The following is a 22,069-nucleotide window of genomic DNA, read 5'->3' as shown; positions in this document are numbered from 1 at the left end:
AAATAAATGCAAAAAATATATATAAAAAAATAAATAAAATATATAATGATAATAAATTAATAAACAAATAAAATAATAAATAAATATAAATAAAATAATAAAACAAAAAAAGTTCGAAAGTCTCATCTTGCAAAAAATAAATAAATAATACATACATATAAATAAATTAATAAAACAAAAAAGTTTGAAAGTCTCATCTTGCAAAAAATAAATAAATAAATATAAATAAAATAATAAAACAAAAAAAGTTAGAAAGTCTCATCTTGCAAAATAAATAAATAATAAATAAATATAAATAAAATAATAAAACAAAAAAAAGACTCATCTTGCAAAAAATAAATAAATAAATAATAAAGAACTATAAATAAAATAATAAAACAAAAAAGTTAGAAAGTCTCATCTTGCAAAAAATAAACAAATAAAATAATAAATAAATATAAATAAAATAATAAAACAAAAAAGTTAGAAAGACTTATCTTGCAATAAATAAATAATAAACAAATATAAATAAAATAATAAAACAAAAACAAGTTTGAAAGTCTCATCTTGCAAAAAAAAAAAAAATAAATATAAATAAAATAATAAAACAAAAAAAGTTAGAAAGTCTCATCTTGCAAAAAATAAACAAATAAAATAATAAATAAATATAAATAAAATAATAAAACAAAAAAGTTAGAAAGACTTATCTTGCAATAAATAAATAATAAACAAATATAAATAAAATAATAAAACAAAAACAAGTTTGAAAGTCTCATCTTGCAAAAAAATAAATAAATAAATATAAATAAAATAATAAAACAAAAAAAAGTTAGAAAGTCTCATCTTGCAAAAAATAAATAAATGAATATAAATAAAATAATAAAACAAAAACAAGTTTGAAAGTCTCATCTTGCAAAAAAAAAAATAAATAAATATAAATAAAATAATAAAACAAAAAAAGTTAGAAAGTCTCATCTTGCAAAAAATAAACAAATAAAATAATAAATAAATATAAATAAAATAATAAAACAAAAAAAAGTTAGAAAGTCTCATCTTGCAAAAAATAAATAAATGAATATTAAATAAATATAAATAAAATAATAAAACAAAAAAAAAGTTGGAAAGTCTCATCTTGCAAAAAAAATATATATATAAATAAATAATTAAATAAACATAACCGCCGCCCATGTCTGTACCTCGATGATGCATGTTTTTGGGAGGGAGGTCTTTGTTCATTGTGTCAAACACGACCTGTTAATAAATAAACCACAGATTGTAAACCCAGCAGATGAAGCGACCTAATACAGTATAATAACCTGCACATCCTATCGAGGACAATCACCTAATACCTGGATGGATTTCATAAGGCTTTTACCTGGCTTTATTATATTTTTACTCTTCGGTCAGCACCGGGGGCATGAAGGAAAGTATTGCTAATACTGTTTTTTTATAAATTTGAGGATATTAGTTCTGACTGCTGTGTAGAATATAATTTAACGTGTTTATGTCACTTTGTTATCATTTTGTGCCATCTTATTACAGGTTCTGTATCTGCTCCGATTACGGTAGTGAATGGGACCCTTGGAGGACCCGTGTATCTCAAACCTGATGAGATCTCAAATTCTCTGTTTTTCTGGAAAATGAAAAAATCAAGTGAAGTTATCATTGCTATCATTGTAGACGAAAACCCAACTTATAACTCTTGGTGCAAGGAAAGATGTGAATTGTTTTCTAATGGTACTCTGAAGCTGAAAGAGATCACGTATGAGGACCAGGGAATCTATACAGTAGATGTAGCAGACTTGGAACAATTCACATTTAAGACTGCAGAATATGACCTTCATATATACCGTAAGTATGACCAATGTACAATATACATAAATAAACAATTCTGAATATGCACAGAAAATTGTACATGAGTATTGACAGGGTGCCATAACTTTTGCACGTGCTTTTGTTTTTGCATTTTTATGCTATTGTACATTTGCAGGCAGATCTCCTATATCTATATAGAGCTCCTATACAGACCTATGTGTCTCCATAATAGCAGACTGCAGCTCTGATGTCTGATCCCACAGTTATTATTGCTTTTATTTGTCCACTATCTATAGGTTAGAAAAGTTTATATTCTCCACTCTCTCTCTACCCTCTACAGGAGAGAGAGAGGACACCGCTGACCATAAGAGTTTACACTCTACAGGGGAGAGAGAGCACCCCACTGACCATAAGAGCTTACACTCTACAGGAGAGAGAGGAATCCACTGACCATAAGAGCTTACACTCTACAGGAGAGAGAGAGGACCCCACTGATCATAAGAGCTTACACTCTACAGGAGAGAGAGAGGACCCCGCTGACCATAAGAGCTTACACTCTACAGAAGAGAGAGAGAACCCCACTGACCATAAGAGCTTACACTCTACAGGAGAGAGAGAGGACACCGCTGACCATAAGAGCTTACACTCTACAGGGGAGAGAGAGCACCCCACTGACCATAAGAGCTTACACTCTACAGGAGAGAGAGGAATCCACTGACCATAAGAGCTTACACTCTACAGGAGAGAGAGGACCCTGATGATCATAAGAGCTTACACTCTACAGGAGATAAAGGACCCCGATGATCATAAGAGCTTACACTCTACAGAAGAGAGAGAGAACCCCACTGACCATAAGAGCTTACACTCTACAGGAGAGAGAGAGGACACCGCTGACCATAAGAGCTTACACTCTACAGGGGAGAGAGAGCACCCCACTGACCATAAGAGCTTACACTCTACAGGAGAGAGAGGAATCCACTGACCATAAGAGCTTACACTCTACAGGAGAGAGAGGACCCCGATGATCATAAGAGCTTACACTCTACAGAAGAGAGAGAGAACCCCACTGACCATAAGAGCTTACACTATACAGGAGAGAGAGAGGACCCCACTGACCAAAAGAGCTTACACTCTACAGGAGAGAGAGAGGACACCGCTGATCATAAGAGCTTACACTCTACAGGAGAGAGAGAGCACCCCGCTGACCATAAGAGCTTACACTCTACAGGAGAGAGAGAGGACCCCACTGATCATAAGAGCTTACACTCTACAGGAGAGAGAGAGGACCCCGCTGACCATAAGAGCTTACACTCTACAGGAGAGAGAGAGGACACCGCTGACCATAAGAGCTTACACTCTACAGGAGAGAGAGGAATCAACTGACAATAAGAGCTTACACTCTACAGGAGAGAGAGAGGACCCCACTGATCATAAGAGCTTACACTCTACAGGAGAGAGAGAGGACCCCGCTGACCATAAGAGCTTACACTCTACAGGAGAGAGAGAGGACACCGCTGACCATAAGAGCTTACACTCTACAGGAGAGAGAGGAATCAACTGACAATAAGAGCTTACACTCTACAGGAGAGAGAGAGGACCCCACTGATCATCAGAGCTTACACTCTACAGGAGAGAGAGAGGACACCGCTAACCATAAGAGCTTACACTCTACAGGAGAGAGAGAAATCCACTGACCATAAGAGCTTACACTCTACAGGAGAGAGAGAGGACCCCACTGATCATAAGAGCTTACACTCTACAGGGGAGAGAGGACCCCACTGACCATAAGAGCTTACACTCTAGAGGAGAGAGAGAGAGGACACCGCTGACCATAAGAGCTTACACTCTACAGGAGAGAGAGAGGACACCGCTGACCATAAGAGCTTACACTGTACAGGAGAGAGAGAAAGAATCCCACTAACCATAAGAACTTACACTCTACAGGAGAGAGAGAGGACCCCACTGACCATAAGAGCTTACACTCTACAGGGGAGAGAGAGGACCCTGGTAACTATAAGAGCTTATACTCTACAGGAAAGAGAGAGGACCTCACTGATAATAAGAGCTTACACTCTACAGGAGAGAGAGAGAGGACCCCACTGACCATAAGAGCTTACACTCTACAGGGGAGAGAGGACCCCACTGACCATAACAGCTTACACTCTACAGGAGAGAGAAAGAGGACCCCACTGACCATAAGAGCTTACACTCTACAGGAGAGAGAAAGGACCCCACTGACCATAAGAGCTTACACTCTAAAGGGGAGAGAGGACCCCACTGACCATAAGAGCTTACAATATACAGGAGAGAGAGGACTCCGCTGACCATAAGAGCTTACACTCTACAGGAGAGAGAGAGGACCCCACTGACTATAAGAGCTTATACGCTACAGGAGAGAGAGAGAGGACCCCGCTGACCATAAGAGCTTACACTCTACAGGGGAGAGAGGACCCCACTGACCATAACAGCTTACACTCTACAGGAGAGAGAAAGAGGACCCCACTGACCATAAGAGCTTACACTCTACAGGAGAGAGAAAGGACCCCACTGACCATAAGAGCTTACACTCTACAGGAGAGAGAAAGAGGACCCCACTGACCATAAGAGCTTACACTCTACAGGAGAGAGAGGACTTCACTGACCATAACAGCTTACACTCTACAGGAGAGAGAGAGGACCCCAATGACCCTAAGAGCTTACACTCTATAGGGGAGAGAGGACTTCACTGACCATAAGAGCTTACATTCTACGGGGGAGAGAGGACCCCACTGACCATAAGAGTTTACATTCTACAGGGGAGAGAGGACCCTACTGACCATAAGAGCTTACACTCTACAGGAGGGAGAGGGACACCGCTGACCATAAGAGCGTACACTATACAGGAGAGAGAGAGGACCCACTGACCATAAGAGCTTACACTATACAAGAGAGAGAGAGGACCCCGCTGACCATAAGAGCTTACACAATACAGGAGAGAGAGAGGACCCCGCTGATTATAAGAGCTTACACTCTACAGGAGAGAGAGAGTACCCCACTGACCATAAGAGCTTACACTCTACAGGGGAGAGAGGACTTCACTGACCATAACAGCTTACACTCTACAGGAGAGAGAGAGGACCCCAATGACCCTAAGAGCTTACACTCTATAGGGGAGAGAGGACTTCACTGACCATAAGAGCTTACATTCTACGGGGGAGAGAGGACCCCACTGACCATAAGAGTTTACATTCTACAGGGGAGAGAGGACCCTACTGACCATAAGAGCTTACACTCTACAGGAGAGAGAGAGAGGACCCCGCTGATCATAAGAGCTTACACTCTGCAGGAGAGAGAGAGAGGACCTGGCTGACCATAAGAGCTTACATTCTACAGGAGAGAGAGATAGGATCCCACTGACCATAAGAGCTTACACTCTACAGGAGAGAGAGGACCCCACTGACCATAAGAGCTTACACTCTACAGGAGAGGGAGAGGACCCTGCTGACCTTAACAGCTTACACTCTACAGGAGAGAGAGGACCTGACTGACCATAAGAGCTTACATTCTACAGGAGAGAGAGATAGGACCCCACTGACCATAAGAGCTTACACTCTACAGGAGGGAAAGAGAGAGGACCCCACTAACCATAAGAACTTACACTTTACAGGAGAGAGAGAGAGAACCCGTTGATTATAAGAGCTTACACTTTACAGGAGAGAGAGAGGCCCCCCTGAACATAAGAGCTTACACTGTACAGGAGAGAGAGAGGACCGCACTGATTAAAAGAGCTTACACTCTACAGGAGAGAGAGAGGACTCCACTGACCGTAAGAGCTTACACTCTACAGGGGAGAGAGAGGAACCCGCTGACCATAAGAGCTTACACCCTACAGGAGAACGAGGACCCCACTTACCATAAGAGCTTACACTCTACAGGAGAGAGAGGAGCCCACTGACCATAAGAGCTTACACTCAACAGGAGAACGAGGACCCCACTGACCAAAAGAGCTTACACTCTACAGGAGAGAGAGGACCCCAGTGACCATAACAGCTTTCACTCTACAGGAGAGAGAGGACCCCACTGACCATAAAAGCTTACACTCTACAGGAGAGAGAGGACCACACTGACCATAAGAGCTTACACTCTACAGGAGAGAGAGGACCCCACTGACCATAAGAGCTTACACTCTACAAGAGAGAGAGAGAGGACCCCATTGACCATAAGAACTTACACTCTACAGGAGAGAGAGGAATCCACTGACCATAAGAGCTTACACTCTACAGGAGAGAGAGAGGACCCCACTGATCATAAGAGCTTACACTCTACAGGAGAGAGAGAGGACCCCGCTGACCATAAGAGCTTACACTCTACAGAAGAGAGAGAGAACCCCACTGACCATAAGAGCTTACACTCTACAGGAGAGAGAGAGGACACCGCTGACCATAAGAGCTTACACTCTACAGGGGAGAGAGAGCACCCCACTGACCATAAGAGCTTACACTCTACAGGAGAGAGAGGAATCCACTGACCATAAGAGCTTACACTCTACAGGAGAGAGAGGACCCCGATGATCATAAGAGCTTACACTCTACAGGAGATAAAGGACCCCGATGATCATAAGAGCTTACACTCTACAGAAGAGAGAGAGAACCCCACTGACCATAAGAGCTTACACTCTACAGGAGAGAGAGAGGACACCGCTGACCATAAGAGCTTACACTCTACAGGGGAGAGAGAGCACCCCACTGACCATAAGAGCTTACACTCTACAGGAGAGAGAGGAATCCACTGACCATAAGAGCTTACACTCTACAGGAGAGAGAGGACCCCGATGATCATAAGAGCTTACACTCTACAGAAGAGAGAGAGAACCCCACTGACCATAAGAGCTTACACTATACAGGAGAGAGAGAGGACCCCACTGACCAAAAGAGCTTACACTCTACAGGAGAGAGAGAGGACACCGCTGATCATAAGAGCTTACACTCTACAGGAGAGAGAGAGCACCCCGCTGACCATAAGAGCTTACACTCTACAGGAGAGAGAGAGGACCCCACTGATCATAAGAGCTTACACTCTACAGGAGAGAGAGAGGACCCCGCTGACCATAAGAGCTTACACTCTACAGGAGAGAGAGAGGACACCGCTGACCATAAGAGCTTACACTCTACAGGAGAGAGAGGAATCAACTGACAATAAGAGCTTACACTCTACAGGAGAGAGAGAGGACCCCACTGATCATAAGAGCTTACACTCTACAGGAGAGAGAGAGGACCCCGCTGACCATAAGAGCTTACACTCTACAGGAGAGAGAGAGGACACCGCTGACCATAAGAGCTTACACTCTACAGGAGAGAGAGGAATCAACTGACAATAAGAGCTTACACTCTACAGGAGAGAGAGAGGACCCCACTGATCATCAGAGCTTACACTCTACAGGAGAGAGAGAGGACACCGCTAACCATAAGAGCTTACACTCTACAGGAGAGAGAGAAATCCACTGACCATAAGAGCTTACACTCTACAGGAGAGAGAGAGGACCCCACTGATCATAAGAGCTTACACTCTACAGGGGAGAGAGGACCCCACTGACCATAAGAGCTTACACTCTAGAGGAGAGAGAGAGAGGACACCGCTGACCATAAGAGCTTACACTCTACAGGAGAGAGAGAGGACACCGCTGACCATAAGAGCTTACACTGTACAGGAGAGAGAGAAAGAATCCCACTAACCATAAGAACTTACACTCTACAGGAGAGAGAGAGGACCCCACTGACCATAAGAGCTTACACTCTACAGGGGAGAGAGAGGACCCTGGTGACTATAAGAGCTTATACTCTACAGGAAAGAGAGAGGACCTCACTGATAATAAGAGCTTACACTCTACAGGAGAGAGAGAGAGGACCCCACTGACCATAAGAGCTTACACTCTACAGGGGAGAGAGGACCCCACTGACCATAACAGCTTACACTCTACAGGAGAGAGAAAGAGGACCCCACTGACCATAAGAGCTTACACTCTACAGGAGAGAGAAAGGACCCCACTGACCATAAGAGCTTACACTCTAAAGGGGAGAGAGGACCCCACTGACCATAAGAGCTTACAATATACAGGAGAGAGAGGACTCCGCTGACCATAAGAGCTTACACTCTACAGGAGAGAGAGAGGACCCCACTGACTATAAGAGCTTATACGCTACAGGAGAGAGAGAGAGGACCCCGCTGACCATAAGAGCTTACACTTTACAGGAGAGAAAGAACCCCACTGACCATAAGAGCTTACACTCTACAGGAGGGAGAGGGACACCGCTGACCATAAGAGCGTACACTATACAGGAGAGAGAGAGGACCCACTGACCATAAGAGCTTACACTATACAAGAGAGAGAGAGGACCCCGCTGACCATAACAGCTTACACAATACAGGAGAGAGAGAGGACCCCGCTGATTATAAGAGCTTACACTCTACAGGAGAGAGAGAGGACCCCACTGACCATAAGAGCTTACACTCTACAGGGGAGAGAGGACTTCACTGACCATAACAGCTTACACTCTACAGGAGAGAGAGAGGACCCCAATGACCCTAAGAGCTTACACTCTATAGGGGAGAGAGGACTTCACTGACCACAAGAGCTTACATTCTACGGGGGAGAGAGGACCCCACTGACCAAAAGAGTTTACATTCTACAGGGGAGAGAGGACCCTACTGACCATAAGAGCTTACACTCTACAGGAGAGAGAGGGAGGACCCCGCTGATCATAAGAGCTTACACTCTGCAGGAGAGAGAGAGAGGACCTGGCTGACCATAAGAGCTTACATTCTACAGGAGAGAGAGATAGGATCCCACTGACCATAAGAGCTTACACTCTACAGGAGAGAGAGGACCCCACTGACCATAAGAGCTTACACTCTACAGGAGAGGGAGGGGACCCTGCTGACCTTAACAGCTTACACTCTACAGGAGAGAGAGGATCTGACTGACCATAAGAGCTTACATTCTACAGGAGAGAGAGATAGGACCCCACTGACCATAAGAGCTTACACTCTACAGGAGGGAAAGAGAGAGGACCCCACTAACCATAAGAACTTACACTTTACAGGAGAGAGAGAGAGAACCCGTTGATTATAAGAGCTTACACTTTACAGGAGAGAGAGAGGCCCCCCTGAACATAAGAGCTTACACTCTACAGGAGAGAGAGAGGACCGCACTGATTATAAGAGCTTACACTCTACAGGAGAGAGAGAGGACTCCACTGACCGTAAGAGCTTACACTCTACAGGGGAGAGAGAGGAACCCGCTGACCATAAGAGCTTACACCCTACAGGAGAACGAGGACCCCACTTACCATAAGAGCTTACACTCTACAGGAGAGAGAGGAGCCCACTGACCATAAGAGCTTACACTCAACAGGAGAACGAGGACCCCACTGACCAAAAGAGCTTACACTCTACAGGAGAGAGAGGACCCCAGTGACCATAACAGCTTTCACTCTACAGGAGAGAGAGGACCCCACTGACCATAAAAGCTTACACTCTACAGGAGAGAGAGGACCCCACTGACCATAAGAGCTTACACTCTACAGGAGAGAGAGGACCCCACTGACCATAAGAGCTTACACTCTACAAGAGAGAGAGAGAGGACCCCATTGACCATAAGAACTTACACTCTACAGGAGAGAGAGAAAGAATCCCCATTAACCATAAGAACTTAAACTCTACAGGAGAACGAGGACCCCACTGACCATAAGAGCTTACACTCTACAGGAGCGAGAGAGAGGTCCCCGCTGACCATAAGAGCTTATGCTTTACAGGAGAGAAAGAGAGGACCCCACTGACCATAAGAGCTTACACTCTACAGGAGAGAGAGGACCCCGCTGACCATAAGAGCTTACGCTCTACAGGAGAGACAGAGGACCCCACTGACCATATGAGCTTACACTCTACAGGAGAGAGAGGACACTGCTGACCATAAGAGCCTACACTCTACAGGAGAGAGAGAGGACCCCGCTGATCATAAGAGATTACACTCTACAGGAGAGAGAGGAGCACACTGACCATAAGAGCTTACACTCTACAGGAGTACAAGGACCCCACTGACCATAAGAGCTTACGCTCTACAGGAGAGAGAGAGAGGACCACACTGACCATAAGAGCTTACGCTCTACAGGAGAGAGAGAGAGGACCACACTGACCATAAGAGCTTACACTCTACTGGAGACAGAGGAGCCCACTGACCATAAGAGCTTACACTCTACAGGAGAACGAGGACCCCACTGACCATAAGAGCTTACACTCTACAGGAGAGAGAGGACCCCACTGACCATAAGAGCTTACACTCTACAGGAGAGAGAGATAGGACCTCACTGACCATAAGAACTTACACTCTACAGGACAGAGAGAAAGAATCACATTAACCATAAGAACTTACACTCTACAGGAGAACGAGGACCCCACTGACCATAAGAGCTTACACTCTACAGGAGAGAGAGGACCCCACTGACCATAAGAGATTACACTATACAGGAGAGAGAGAGAGGACCCTGCTGACCATAAGAGCTTACACTTTACAGGAGAGAGAGGACCCCGCTGACCATAAGAGCTTATGCTCTACAGGAGAGAGAGAGGACCCCGCTGACCATATGAGCTGACACTCTAAAGGAGAGAGAGGACACTGCTGACCATAAGAGCTTACACTCTACAGGAGAGAGAGGTCCCCGCTGATCATAAGAGCTTGCACTCTACAGGAGAGAGAAAGGACCCCTCTGACCACAAGAGCTTCCACTCTACAGGAGAGAGAGGGCCCCACTGACCATAAGAGCTTACGCTCTACAGGAAAGAGAGGACCCCGCTGATCATAAGAGCTTACACTCTATAGGAGAGAGAGAACCCCACTGACCATAAGAGCTTACACTCTACAGGAGAGAGAGGACCCCACTAACCATAAGAGCTTACACCCTACAGGAGAGAGAGAGGACCCCACTGACAATAAGAGCTTACACTCTACAGGAGAGAGAGGACCCCACTGACCATAAGAGCTTACACTCTACAGGAGAGAGAGAGAGGGCCCCACTGACCATAAGAGCTTACACTCTACAGGAGAGAGAGAACCCCACTGATCATAAGAGCTTACACTCTACAGGAGAGAGAGAGGACCCCACTGACCATAAGAGCTAACACTCTACAGGAAAGAGACTTAGACTCTGCCGTACAAATTGTGCTCCCCTTGGAGCTGCTGATCTGTGATGGCCCTGGTACTGATCAGTTAGGGATGTGTGGACCGGTGGAATTTCGGGTTCGTTGGGTTCAACCGAACTTTACTCCAAAGTTCAGTTCGGATACTAGAACTGTACCCGAACTTGAACCAGAACCTGAACCATATGGAAATAAATGGTGACCCAAAGTTTGGATATGGAAAATCTCTCTCCATTCCAAACTACTGAACTATAAAACTGACTTTCAGGGGAAGTCTGTGTTCAGAGTCCCGCACTGTTCAGGTTCAGGTTCGCTCATCTGTACTGATCACCACTGTACAAGGTGTGATACTCCGCTATATGTCTTAGCTGCAGGGCATTATGGGGAGGCCTGACGGCAATGCAAAAAGACATTAGCTGCTCTAATGTGCTTCAGCAGTGTGGGGAATGGTGCCGGGCAAAGGGTTTTTTTTCTTGCGAATTGAATCTCAAAGTTTTAGAATTTGCATGAAACAGTGAATTTCATTAAATTTTACTTAAACTTGAATAATCCGCTCATCTCTAGAGGTAAATCATTATATAATAATTGCTCACCTTCTCAGCCATATAATAGGACCTTCATGCACTCTGCTCAGGGCTGTGATGACGGGTAGGCAGAGCCGGTAGGGAGAACTGGAGCCGATGTTGCTGGAACGACGCTGGTTATTTGAGTTGTCCAAATAGCAAACTCCTTAATGTTCTACGACTTTGCAATTTTCACATACACATGGTTCTTGGATGGTAAATCTAGGGAATTTTCCATGACAAAGATGGTTTTAAAATGGAGGAGATGCTGCTGGAATAAAGCAGGAACTGGGTGCCACTCCGCTACAGAAAAATGAAGAAAGGCTCTGCTAGAAAGCTGGAAAGTTGAGGTCCATTCTGGAGAATGTTGCCCAGTAGAGTAGACAAATTGTGCGAAGAGTGTGTAGACGTGAATGTCAAGGATGTAGAGAAAAGCCTAAAATCTAACCTTGGACGAAAACTATGGCACAGTACTCGAACCATCCAATGTATCTAAGCAACATTTAAAGGGATTGTCTGAAAAAAGTTACAATTTTACAAGTTGTTTGTTGAGCGCGGCAGCCAATCACAGTCCTTTCAGGGTCAACCCCACTCTTCTATTTTCACTGTTGTTGGTGGCATGAGAGAGTCGGCAATACCACCCGAGGCAGCTTGTTATGTACACCATAAAAGTACCCACCTTTATGAGGTTCATATACCTGTTATTCCTATGTAATGTTATTTTATCTTCACTTTGATCTACTTTTTTTGACAGTATTTGTCAATCAACTTTCAATTTTCTATACTTTTTTTTAATTTTTCTGCAGCTTCTCTTTTAGCTCCAGTTCTCAAATCTACCGACCAGATATTTATGAATGGCACCAAGGTGACCCTCCAGTGTGACAAGGGGAACCAGAGTGTGACTTCTTACACTTTCTACCGTGGTAGTCAGAAGATTAACTGCTCTGAACCCCGAGTGTCCTGCAGGGGATCATTCCTGGACTTCACACCGATATCTGAGACCAACAATGGATCCTACACCTGCACCATCCATTATCATAGCAGCACCAGCACCAGCAACTCCCTGAGCTTGACTGTATCATGTAAGTTTGTGCTCTATTTCCCTTTGCATTTTATTACTTGTGTAAAAAATAAAACCCAAGAAAACAAAAAATGAGCATATACCCTACAGCAAGTAAATAGTAATAGTACATGTAAATAACATAGGGTACTTAGTTTACGCCATTTTGATCAAGACATTATAAAATCCATCCCACCATGACAAGGTGTACCCATTGGGACAGTCATAACCTGTCTCTAGTATTAAAACCTTCCCATGTTTCAAACGACGTCAATGTGAATAAAGGCAGAGCAGGACAGGGTGGGTCCGACTGAGACACCCATCCATGGGAAGCTATGCAGACAGCCTTTGAAAAAGGCTCTTTGGAGCCGAAATGTTACTTTATTGCACACATGAAAAATTAAAAGTTTGTTCACTTTTTTGAAATTCCTATAGTGTGCTGCCTGCTTTTTTTTTTGCATTTATATTGTTAGCTTACTGGGCAGTAACCTGTAGGCTGGCACCTACCAACTCCATCTTTTGTTTTTATATGTATTCGTTATCTGGAATACTGTGTCCAGTTCTGGGCACATTTTAAAAAAGACATTGAAAAACTGGAGCAAGTTCAGAGAAGAGCTACCAGGATAGTGAGCGGACTGCAAACTATGTCCTACGAGGAACAGTTAAAGGGTCTGGAAATGTTTAGCTTACAATTAAAAAAGGCTAAGAGGAGACTTAATAGCTGTCTACAAATATCTGAAGGGATGTCACAGTGTACAGAGATCATCCGTATTCTCATTTGCACATGGAAACACGAGAAGAAATGGAATGAAACTGAATGGGAGAAGATACAGATTAGATATTAGAAAACCCTTTTTGACAGTTAGGGTGATCAATGAGTGGAACAGGCTGTCACGAGATATGGTGAGTTCTCCTTCAATGGAAGTCTTCAGAGCCTGGACAGACATCTGTCTGAGATGGTTTAGTGACTCCTGCATTGAGCAGGGGGTTGGACACGATGACCCTGAAGGTCCCTTCCAACTCTAACATTCTATGGTTCTATTATATATATATATATATATGTAGAATAGTTGCATAAATAGGCTGAAAATAGGTTACAAATGAATGAGGTTTTCCACAGACGTAAAGCTTTCTTCAAACTTTTAGTGCAGCTTGCCAAGTCCTAAAAGTGTATAATATGACCACTGTCAGGATTCGGCTTTGCTTTCCAGATCTAGAGGTCATCACATGACAAGTCCATTGGCCTGGTCAGTAGTCTCTGTCCCGTATACGGAAGACTCGCTGATCTCTTACCTTACGGCATCCCCCACGTCACTGGAGTGACGTCATCTGTTAGCAATGATGACGGTAGAATGGCAGCTCGATAGGGCAAGAAGAGATGAATCCTAACAGTGTTTATATTACACATTGTTGGGGCTCTGTAAGCTGCACTGTTGGCCGAAAGTTTGCCCTGGGTGGAAAATCCCATTAATGCCAATATGTATTAATGGTTTAGGCTCCTTCTTGCTGTGACTGTAATGTTTTTTAACAAGAAACATGGAAGATGTGATCAGCTTACCTATCCACGAGAGCACAGGATCCCAGACCCAAGGAGAGGCAATCCAAAAAGAGGAGAATTTGATCCAGCACTTCAGATAAAAAGTAAAGTTTATTCCATCAATGAAAACATTATTCAAAGGAAAATCCAAATCATCAAATGAGCAGTTAACTCATCCGAGGAAAAAGTCCCAAGAAAAAGATTCAGGGTCCTGGTTGATGCGTTTTGAAGTTTCTAACGTTTCTAACGATAGGTTATGAATAAGAAGTATCACTTCGAAACGCGTCAATCAGGACCCTGAATCTTTTTCTTGGGACTTTTTCCTTGGATGATATAACTGCTCATTTGATGAGGTGGATTTTCCTTTGAGTTATGTTTTTATTGATAGAATAAACTTCACATTTTATCTGAAGTGCTGGATCAAATTTTCCTCTTTTTGGACTGCCTCTCCTGTAATGTTTTTTTCCTTTATATACCATGAGAACTTTGCAAAACTATAAGTCTCTATTTACTAGATGTTGGTGACTTTTTTTGGCCTTGGTCAGGTTGCTAGAAGTTGGGGTTTCCATTTTTTGTTGCATGGAATAGCACAATCTGTTGAAGAATCCAGTGCCAGATTCCAATAAATGTTTTTGTCTGAGATATCCGTTGTAAGAAAAAGAGAAAAGAAAAGCGCTTCTTGTGTAGTTTAGTAGATCTGAAAGTTTCAGAGAATGATTGTACATTGCTCACCTGATTAGGTTGTGCAGATAAGGCACAATACTGGGGAGGATATGAGTAGATCCATGGTAAATGGCTCCGGCCACTGGTTTCTTGACTCGTAAGTGCCAGAACTGAAGAGAGACCACTGAGTAAGGATAACAACTTGTGGGATAGTCCAGGTGCTGCCAGTAGATATGAGATGTCCCGAAACAGGTTTGAATTTTGTTTTTATCGAAACAACGCGTTTCGGAGTTGATCTAACTCCTTCATCAGGTACCTCCTGATGAAGGAGTTAGATCAACTCCGAAACGCGTGGTTTCCATAAAACTTTTCTTCAAATCTGTCTCCCGAAACCTCATATCTACCGGCAATGACTGGACTATGCCAAAAGTATTCATCCTCTTTACGCCATGAGATTTCCATTGGGAAGGCACAACACTGATTTATGAGTGAAGATGGGCTGGAAGAAGACACCCAAGAATTCAAGATCGGCGTAACATGCAAGAACCTACAGATCGTTAATGACTCAACACTCATGGTTGCAAATTAAGAAGATCTGAAAGGGAAAGACCTATGTAGCAAGAAAACAGCTGTCCATTTTGTTGCTGAAGATAAAACACTGATGGACTGGATATCATTTGCCTATGTGGATTAATAATTAACAAGGAGAAATTGAGCAAAAAGGAACTAGGACACATGCTAACAGTGGGACAGATAAGAAACCTAAAAAAGATATTCAAATCTAGTGACACTTGTATGAAAACAAAGATTTTGTGGTTCTATAGAAACGCAAAAGAAGGAAATGAAATGTGTTATCGAGAAATGACCTATTGTTTGAATCAGGAGTTTTTTTTGCATATGTTTAAAAAATTGCCAATATTTTCTTTTTCATATCACAAACTATATTTTAAAACACAATGGATAATCTTGCAATTTCCACACTGGTGACTAGTGCTACATTGGACTCATACTCCTAGTCCTTTCCGGAAGACTTTTCAGCAGACTCCTTATCAGCAGAGGCAGGATTACAATGACAGGTACCACCTCTATATAAAGCTGTTACCAAAGTATTCGCCACTCACAATAGGCGTTGACATGGCTCCACCTGCTCCCCCTCCCCTCATAATGACCTTAGCACATGCCCATTAGATGCTTCAATACAAAGGATAGGGTTAGCCCAGTGGCCAGTGTGAAAACTGCAAGATTTTTTTTTATTTGATGTTTAATACAGATTGTGAAAAAAATACAAAAAAATGCAAAAAAAAAGTTAACGCAAAAACCTGCTTTAACAATAGTTCATTTTCTGATTAAACATTTTTTTAAATAGTTATATGTGTGCATAAGTGGGGACATAAAAAGTGCAACATCTTGTTTCCCAGAGCTCTACCAAAATATAATTAATAGAATTAGATATGATTAGTTATATTTTCTCTTACAGGGTATCCAGAGGGCAACATTCTCTGTACTTCCCAACCCACTACAGGGGGAGTATTCCTCAACTGTTCTTGGCCAGGAGGAAATCCTGAAGCGGATGTGACTATTTTCTATAACCCGAATATAAAAGTGACATTGTTCAGCAAAGTTTTCGTAAATGTGCCTAAAATTACCCAAGGGTTCAATTTCACCTGTAGTGGCACACAACTGGAAAGAAGATCAAGCTGTATATTAATATTCGGTAAGAAATCGATATGTCTCATTGAATGGACTCAATATAACGCAAGATCTATGTACGCCACAAAAACATTTTGATTGTAAATCAATATTCCGCTTATTTACTTCTATAGAATTTCTTCAGAATAGGAGAAAGTGGCACCATTTTGGACCATAAAAAGTTATGTAACTTTATCCCCATTTGTGTTTCTCCTGCTCCTGCTTATATCTGGTTTACACTAAAGGGGTATTCTGAAGTTTGAAAGTTATCTCTTATCCACAGGATAGGTTATAGCATTCTGATCACTTGACGTGGACCCTAGGGTTCCCAAGAACTGGGTTTCTGAAGAACCCCATGTTTATGGAGCGAGGATCAATCATGAGCAATGAGGCTCCATTTATTCGTAATGGGAGTGCCAGATTTTGCCTAGTGCTGTGCTCTCATGACCTTCAGTACTCCAATTTGAATAAATGGAGCAGCCATGCACAAGATTGACCTCTGTTCCATTAAGCCGAGGCTCTTTGAAGTCCGTTATCAGGATTACTGGGAGCCACGGCAGTCGGACACGAGCAATAGTAAACTCAAGGATAGGGGATTGACGCGCCCCCAGGGCAATGGGGTAGTCGGCAGCCGGGCCTATGGATGCTGGGGGGGGGGTATGTCACAGTGGCTGGCCCGGTCCGTAGCCCAGGACGGTCAACCAAAAAGGGGCTTGTAACTTGGATAGAAAAATAAAAATAAAGTAAATAGTTTGTGACGCCACCTGTGGTATCTGGTAAGGTTTACCAGCGCTGCTGCAGACCTCTGGGGGGTGATGGGATGGCAGCTGAGGTGTTTCTGCTCCCCACAGGTGGAGCGGGCCTCCGGGGCAGTGTGGAGTTTGGTGGGTGGTGATGCTGGGGCTTGTAGTGCAGGCTGATGGCGCAGCAGGAGTAACTGACAGAGACAGGGGATTTGCTTCAATACCTTTACTGGTGTGGATTTTAGGTACGGTCCAGGGTACTCACTAGGATGGGTGCACTTCAGGACTTCTCCCTAGTGAGCGGGTATAAGGCCTCCTGGTCCGTGTCTGCCTCCCTGTATGCTCCTGGCCAGCCTGCAACTGGGCCTAGCTTATGGGTCGTGCAGTTCCGTCACCTGTCGCTCGGTAGTAGGACCTTCTGCTGGCAACCAATATCCCTGGACGTCGGGGCATTCATGGTTCCTGGTCCTGTGTGGGTCTAGCTTCTGGTCAGCCAGGGACTTGTAGTCCTCCTGGTATGCCGGTGATCCCTACTGGGTGTAAAGGACCCTGTAGGCGCGGACCCGGTGTCCTGTTGTATGTCGGGGTGAGCCTATGATGCTCCTCTGCCGCCTCAACTCCTCTCTCCTTTCTCCTCTTGCCTTCGGCCACATTCGGGGCCCTCAAAACTCAGCAGCAGACGTGCTGCGTCTTCGCTGCTCTCAGCGTCAGCACGCTCTCACACTAAACACTGACCTGCCTGGTTCCACCCTCCATATATATATCCCTAACGGGCTCCCTCTGGTGGTGTGAGGTGGAAGGGTGGAGGTGTTTGTATGTAATGAGGGCCTCTTGCGGAGAAGTCCGTCCATGCACCCTGGGTCCTGTGGCACCTGTGCGCAGCAGGGGGCCACAGGATCATTTTCAAACTTGAGAATTCCCCTTTAAGGCTAGCCATAATGTGAGCCACCACCCATATGCAAATTGTCTCTTCAGAGAGGAAGAGGACTAGAATTCTAGTGCCACCTATAGGAAGTAGCAATCCTAAAAGTCAATATCAACTCTCTAATGAGCCTTGTCACACGACTTAGGATAAAAGCCAGAACTAGAATCTCAATTTGCAGACCCTGTGTTTCGGGGGAATTGCCCCTCGTCAGTGCAATGTGTGAGATCTGGTTTGGCTGGGTGAGAGGTGTCTGACTGGGATCCAAGGGGTGACATTTTTCCTTGCGGACAGTGATATGTCAAGCCTGGCATGCCCGGGTGAGGATACTTTTAAGCCGCAATGCTGCTCTGGGAAATATGAAAATTGTCTCTTCAGAGAGGAAGAGGACTAGAACTCTAGTGCCACCTATAGAAACTAGCAATCCTAAAAGTCAATATCGACTCTCTTACAAGCCTTGTCACATGACTTAGGATAAAAACCTGAACCAGAATCTCAATTTGGAGACACTGTGTTTTGGGATACTGCCCCTCATCAGTGCAAAGTATGACATCTGGTTTGGCTGGGTCAGACCGGGATCCAAACGGTAACCACCCATATGCATACTAAATAAACCCTTTGAGGGGAAGAAATGCAGCACACATAATATACATCTCTCCTGTCCATCTTTCTGTGTGATCCACAAAATCTTAAATACCTGAAAATGTTGGATAATATGTGCTTAATAAACATATATTTTCTGTTTCTCCACCATCAGAGCCTCCCCAGTGCCCACAGCATGATAAGAATTCAGAAATAGATGTAGTAGAAGGAAAAACTGCCGTCCTGACACTGAATTTACAGCCAGAATCCCGGTCACAAGATCGCCCCATAGTTCAGGTCCTCCCTGCTAATTTCTCTTGGTTTTATGGAGGGGACTCCATTCCTATAAAGAATAAGAAATTCATAGTGACCGCTAATGATCATTTTTCCAGTCTCCAGATCTTTGGGGTGACTGAAATGGATTCTGGACAATATTTATGTAACGTGAAAAATTTTATGGGTGAGCAGGACTTCTCTTTCACCCTCAATGTTAAACCTTGGGGTAAGTAAACTTCACTCAATGGGTAAAGAATAATGCTTATTCCACAAATTAAAAACATTTTACTGCTGTAAAGCCTGTACAAGTCCTTCATCTAGAGCAGGGGTCTCAAACTCGGCTGGGTATATGGGCCGCACATGGAAAAAATTTGAATTTGGGGGGCCGCATTCTTTGTTCAATGTGACATTTTTAGTGATACCATTTTTTTTGTATACACCTTTTGAACATTTTTGCCGTGTTTATTTTTTTATGGCTTGGGTCGTTATGGATGTGGCGATAATAAACGTGCACTTTTTTGTGTTTACTTTAGTTTACATATAAAACAGCATTTTTAGTGCCCAATATTTTTTCATGCTTTATTTTATTTTTTATTTTTTTTACAATTTTATTTCCCCCAATTGGCCACATACAGTAATATTGTCTTACAATTAGCATCATATAGTAATAATGGAAAACATCTTGTAGTAATGTTCCCCATCCAAGTCCCCATCTTGTACTAATGTGCCCCATCCAGGTCCCCATCCTGTGGCTATGTGCCCCATCCAGGTCCCCATCCTGTGGCAACGTTCCCCATCCTGGCGCCCATCTTGTACTAATGTGCCTCATCCAGGTCCCCATCTTGGGGCTATGTGCCCCATCCAGGTCCCCATCCTGTGGCAATGTTCCCCATGCAGGTCCCCATCTTGTGGCTCTGGTCCCCATCTTGTGGCTCTGGTCCCCATCTTGTGGCTCTGTGCCCCATCCAGGTCCCCATCTTGTGGCTCTGTGCCCCATCCAGGTCCCCATCTTGTGGCTATGTGCCCCATCCAGGTCCCCATCCTGTGGCAATGTTCCCCATCCTGGCGCCCATCTTGTACTAATGTGCCTCATCCAGGTCCCCATCTTGGGGCTATGTGCCCCATCCAGGTCCCCATCCTGTGGCAATGTTCCCCATCCAGGTCCCCATCTTGTGGCTATGTGCCCCATCCAGGTCCCCATCTTGTGGCTATGTGCCCCATCCAGGTCCCCATGTTGTGGCTATGTGCCCCATCCAGGTCCCCATCTTGTGGCTATGTGCCCCATCCAGGTCCCCATGTTGTGGCTCTGGTCCCCATCTTGTGGCTCTGTGCCCCATCCAGGTCCCCATCTTGTGGCTATGTGCCCCATCCAGGTCCACATCTTGAGGCTCTGTGCCCCATCCAGGTCCCCATCCTGTGGCTATGTGCCCCATCCAGGTCCCCTCTTGTGGCTCTGTGCCCCATCCAGGTCCACATCTTGAGGCTCTGTGCCCCATCCAGGTCCACATCTTGAGGCTATGTGCCCCATCCAGGTCCCCTCTTGTGGCTATGTGCCCCATCCAGGTCCCCATGTTGTGGCTATGTGCCCCATCCAGGTCCCCATCTTGTGGCTATGTGCCCCATCCAGGTCCCCATGTTGTGGCTCTGGTCCCCATCTTGTGGCTCTGTGCCCCATCCAGGTCCCCATCTTGTGGCTATGTGCCCCATCCAGGTCCACATCTTGAGGCTATGTGCCCCATCCAGGCCCACATCTTGAGGCTCTGTGCCCCATCCAGGTCCCCATCCTGTGGCTATGTGCCCCATCCAGGTCCCCTCTTGTGGCTATGTGCCCCATCCAGGTCCACATCTTGTGGCTATGTGCCCCATCCAGGTCCATATCTTGAGGCTATGTGCCCCATCCAGGTCCACATCTTGAGGCTCTGTGCCCCATCCAGGTCCCCATCCTGTGGCTATGTGCCCCATCCAGGTCCCCTCTTGTGGCTATGTGCCCCATCCAGGTCCACATCTTGTGGCTATGTGCCCCATCCAGGTCCACATCTTGTGGCTATGTGCCCCATCCAGGTCCACATCTTGAGGCTCTGTGCCCCATCCAGGTCCCCTCTTGTGGCTCTGTGCCCCATCCAGGTCCCCTCTTGTGGCTCTGTGCCCCATCCAGGTCCACATCTTGAGGCTCTGTGCCCCATCCAGGTCCCCATCTTGAGGCTCTGTGCCCCATCCAGGTCCACATCTTGAGGCTCTGTGCCCCATCCAGGTCCACATCTTGAGGCTCTGTGCCCCATCCAGGTCCCCATCCTGTGGCTATGTGCCCCATCCAGGTCCCCATCTTGTGGCTATGTGCCCCATCCAGGTCCCCATCCTGTGGCTATGTGCCCCATCCAGGTCCCCTCTTGTGGCTATGTGCCCCATCCAGGTCCCCATCCTGTGGCTATGTGCCCCATCCAGGTCCACATCTTGTGGCTATGTGCCCCATCCAGGTCCCCTCTTGTGGCTATGTGCCCCATCCAGGTCCCCATCCTGTGGCTATGTGCCCCATCCTGGTCCCCATGTTGTGGCTCTGTGCCCCCTGTGCTGTTCTTCACACACATAAAATAGAAAAAAAAAAAGATGATTCTCACCTGTCCTCCGTTCCCTCGGCGGCCTTCCTGCAGATGTGGCCCGCAGGCACCACAGAGTCCGACCCCTTGACGATCCCGACCTGGTCCAGGAGGAGCCGCCGACAGCAGCGCTGCATTGCCGCACAGAGACCGTCTCCCAGCACAGCATTTTCACTGTCAGCCGCCGGCCAATCAGAGGCCAGCAGCTGACATCTGCATATGGCAATGACGTCATACTCGCTGCGCCGACACGCAGATATCAGCTGCTGGCCTCTGATTGGCCAGCGGCTGGCATTGGAAATGCAGTGCTGGGAAACAGTCTCTGTGTGGCAATGCAGCGCTGCTGTCGGCGGCTCCTCCTGGACCAGGTCGGGATCGTCAAGGGGTCTGTGCCTGCGGGCCGCAAAAAGCAGCCTCAGGGGCCGCATGCGGCCCGCGTGTTTGAGACCCCTGATCTAGAGGGTTTTCCTGCTGC

General features: G+C 45.2%; 1 protein-coding gene across 1 annotated transcript in view; it reads left to right on the top strand.

Moving 5' to 3' along the window:
- The first annotated feature begins 1,234 nt into the window (after positions 1 to 1,234).
- The window catches only part of LOC141172079 (cell adhesion molecule CEACAM1-like), a 34,972-nt gene continuing 14,137 nt past the window's right edge, over positions 1,235 to 22,069 (top strand). The window contains exons 1-5 of the mRNA XM_073655916.1: positions 1,235 to 1,403; positions 1,523 to 1,830; positions 12,335 to 12,610; positions 16,266 to 16,502; positions 18,900 to 19,226. Of these exons, the coding sequence (XP_073512017.1) occupies positions 1,333 to 1,403; positions 1,523 to 1,830; positions 12,335 to 12,610; positions 16,266 to 16,502; positions 18,900 to 19,226 (1,219 nt within the window). The 5' untranslated portion in view covers positions 1,235 to 1,332. The remainder of the gene's footprint in view (positions 1,404 to 1,522; positions 1,831 to 12,334; positions 12,611 to 16,265; positions 16,503 to 18,899; positions 19,227 to 22,069) is intronic.

This window comes from Phyllobates terribilis, unplaced genomic scaffold, assembly GCF_046119375.1.
Source record: "Phyllobates terribilis strain yellow unplaced genomic scaffold, ASM4611937v1 Scaffold_12__6_contigs__length_324123572, whole genome shotgun sequence".
NCBI classification, from domain to species: domain Eukaryota; kingdom Metazoa; phylum Chordata; class Amphibia; order Anura; family Dendrobatidae; genus Phyllobates; species Phyllobates terribilis.
This window is presented reverse-complemented; position numbering and strand designations above follow the sequence as displayed.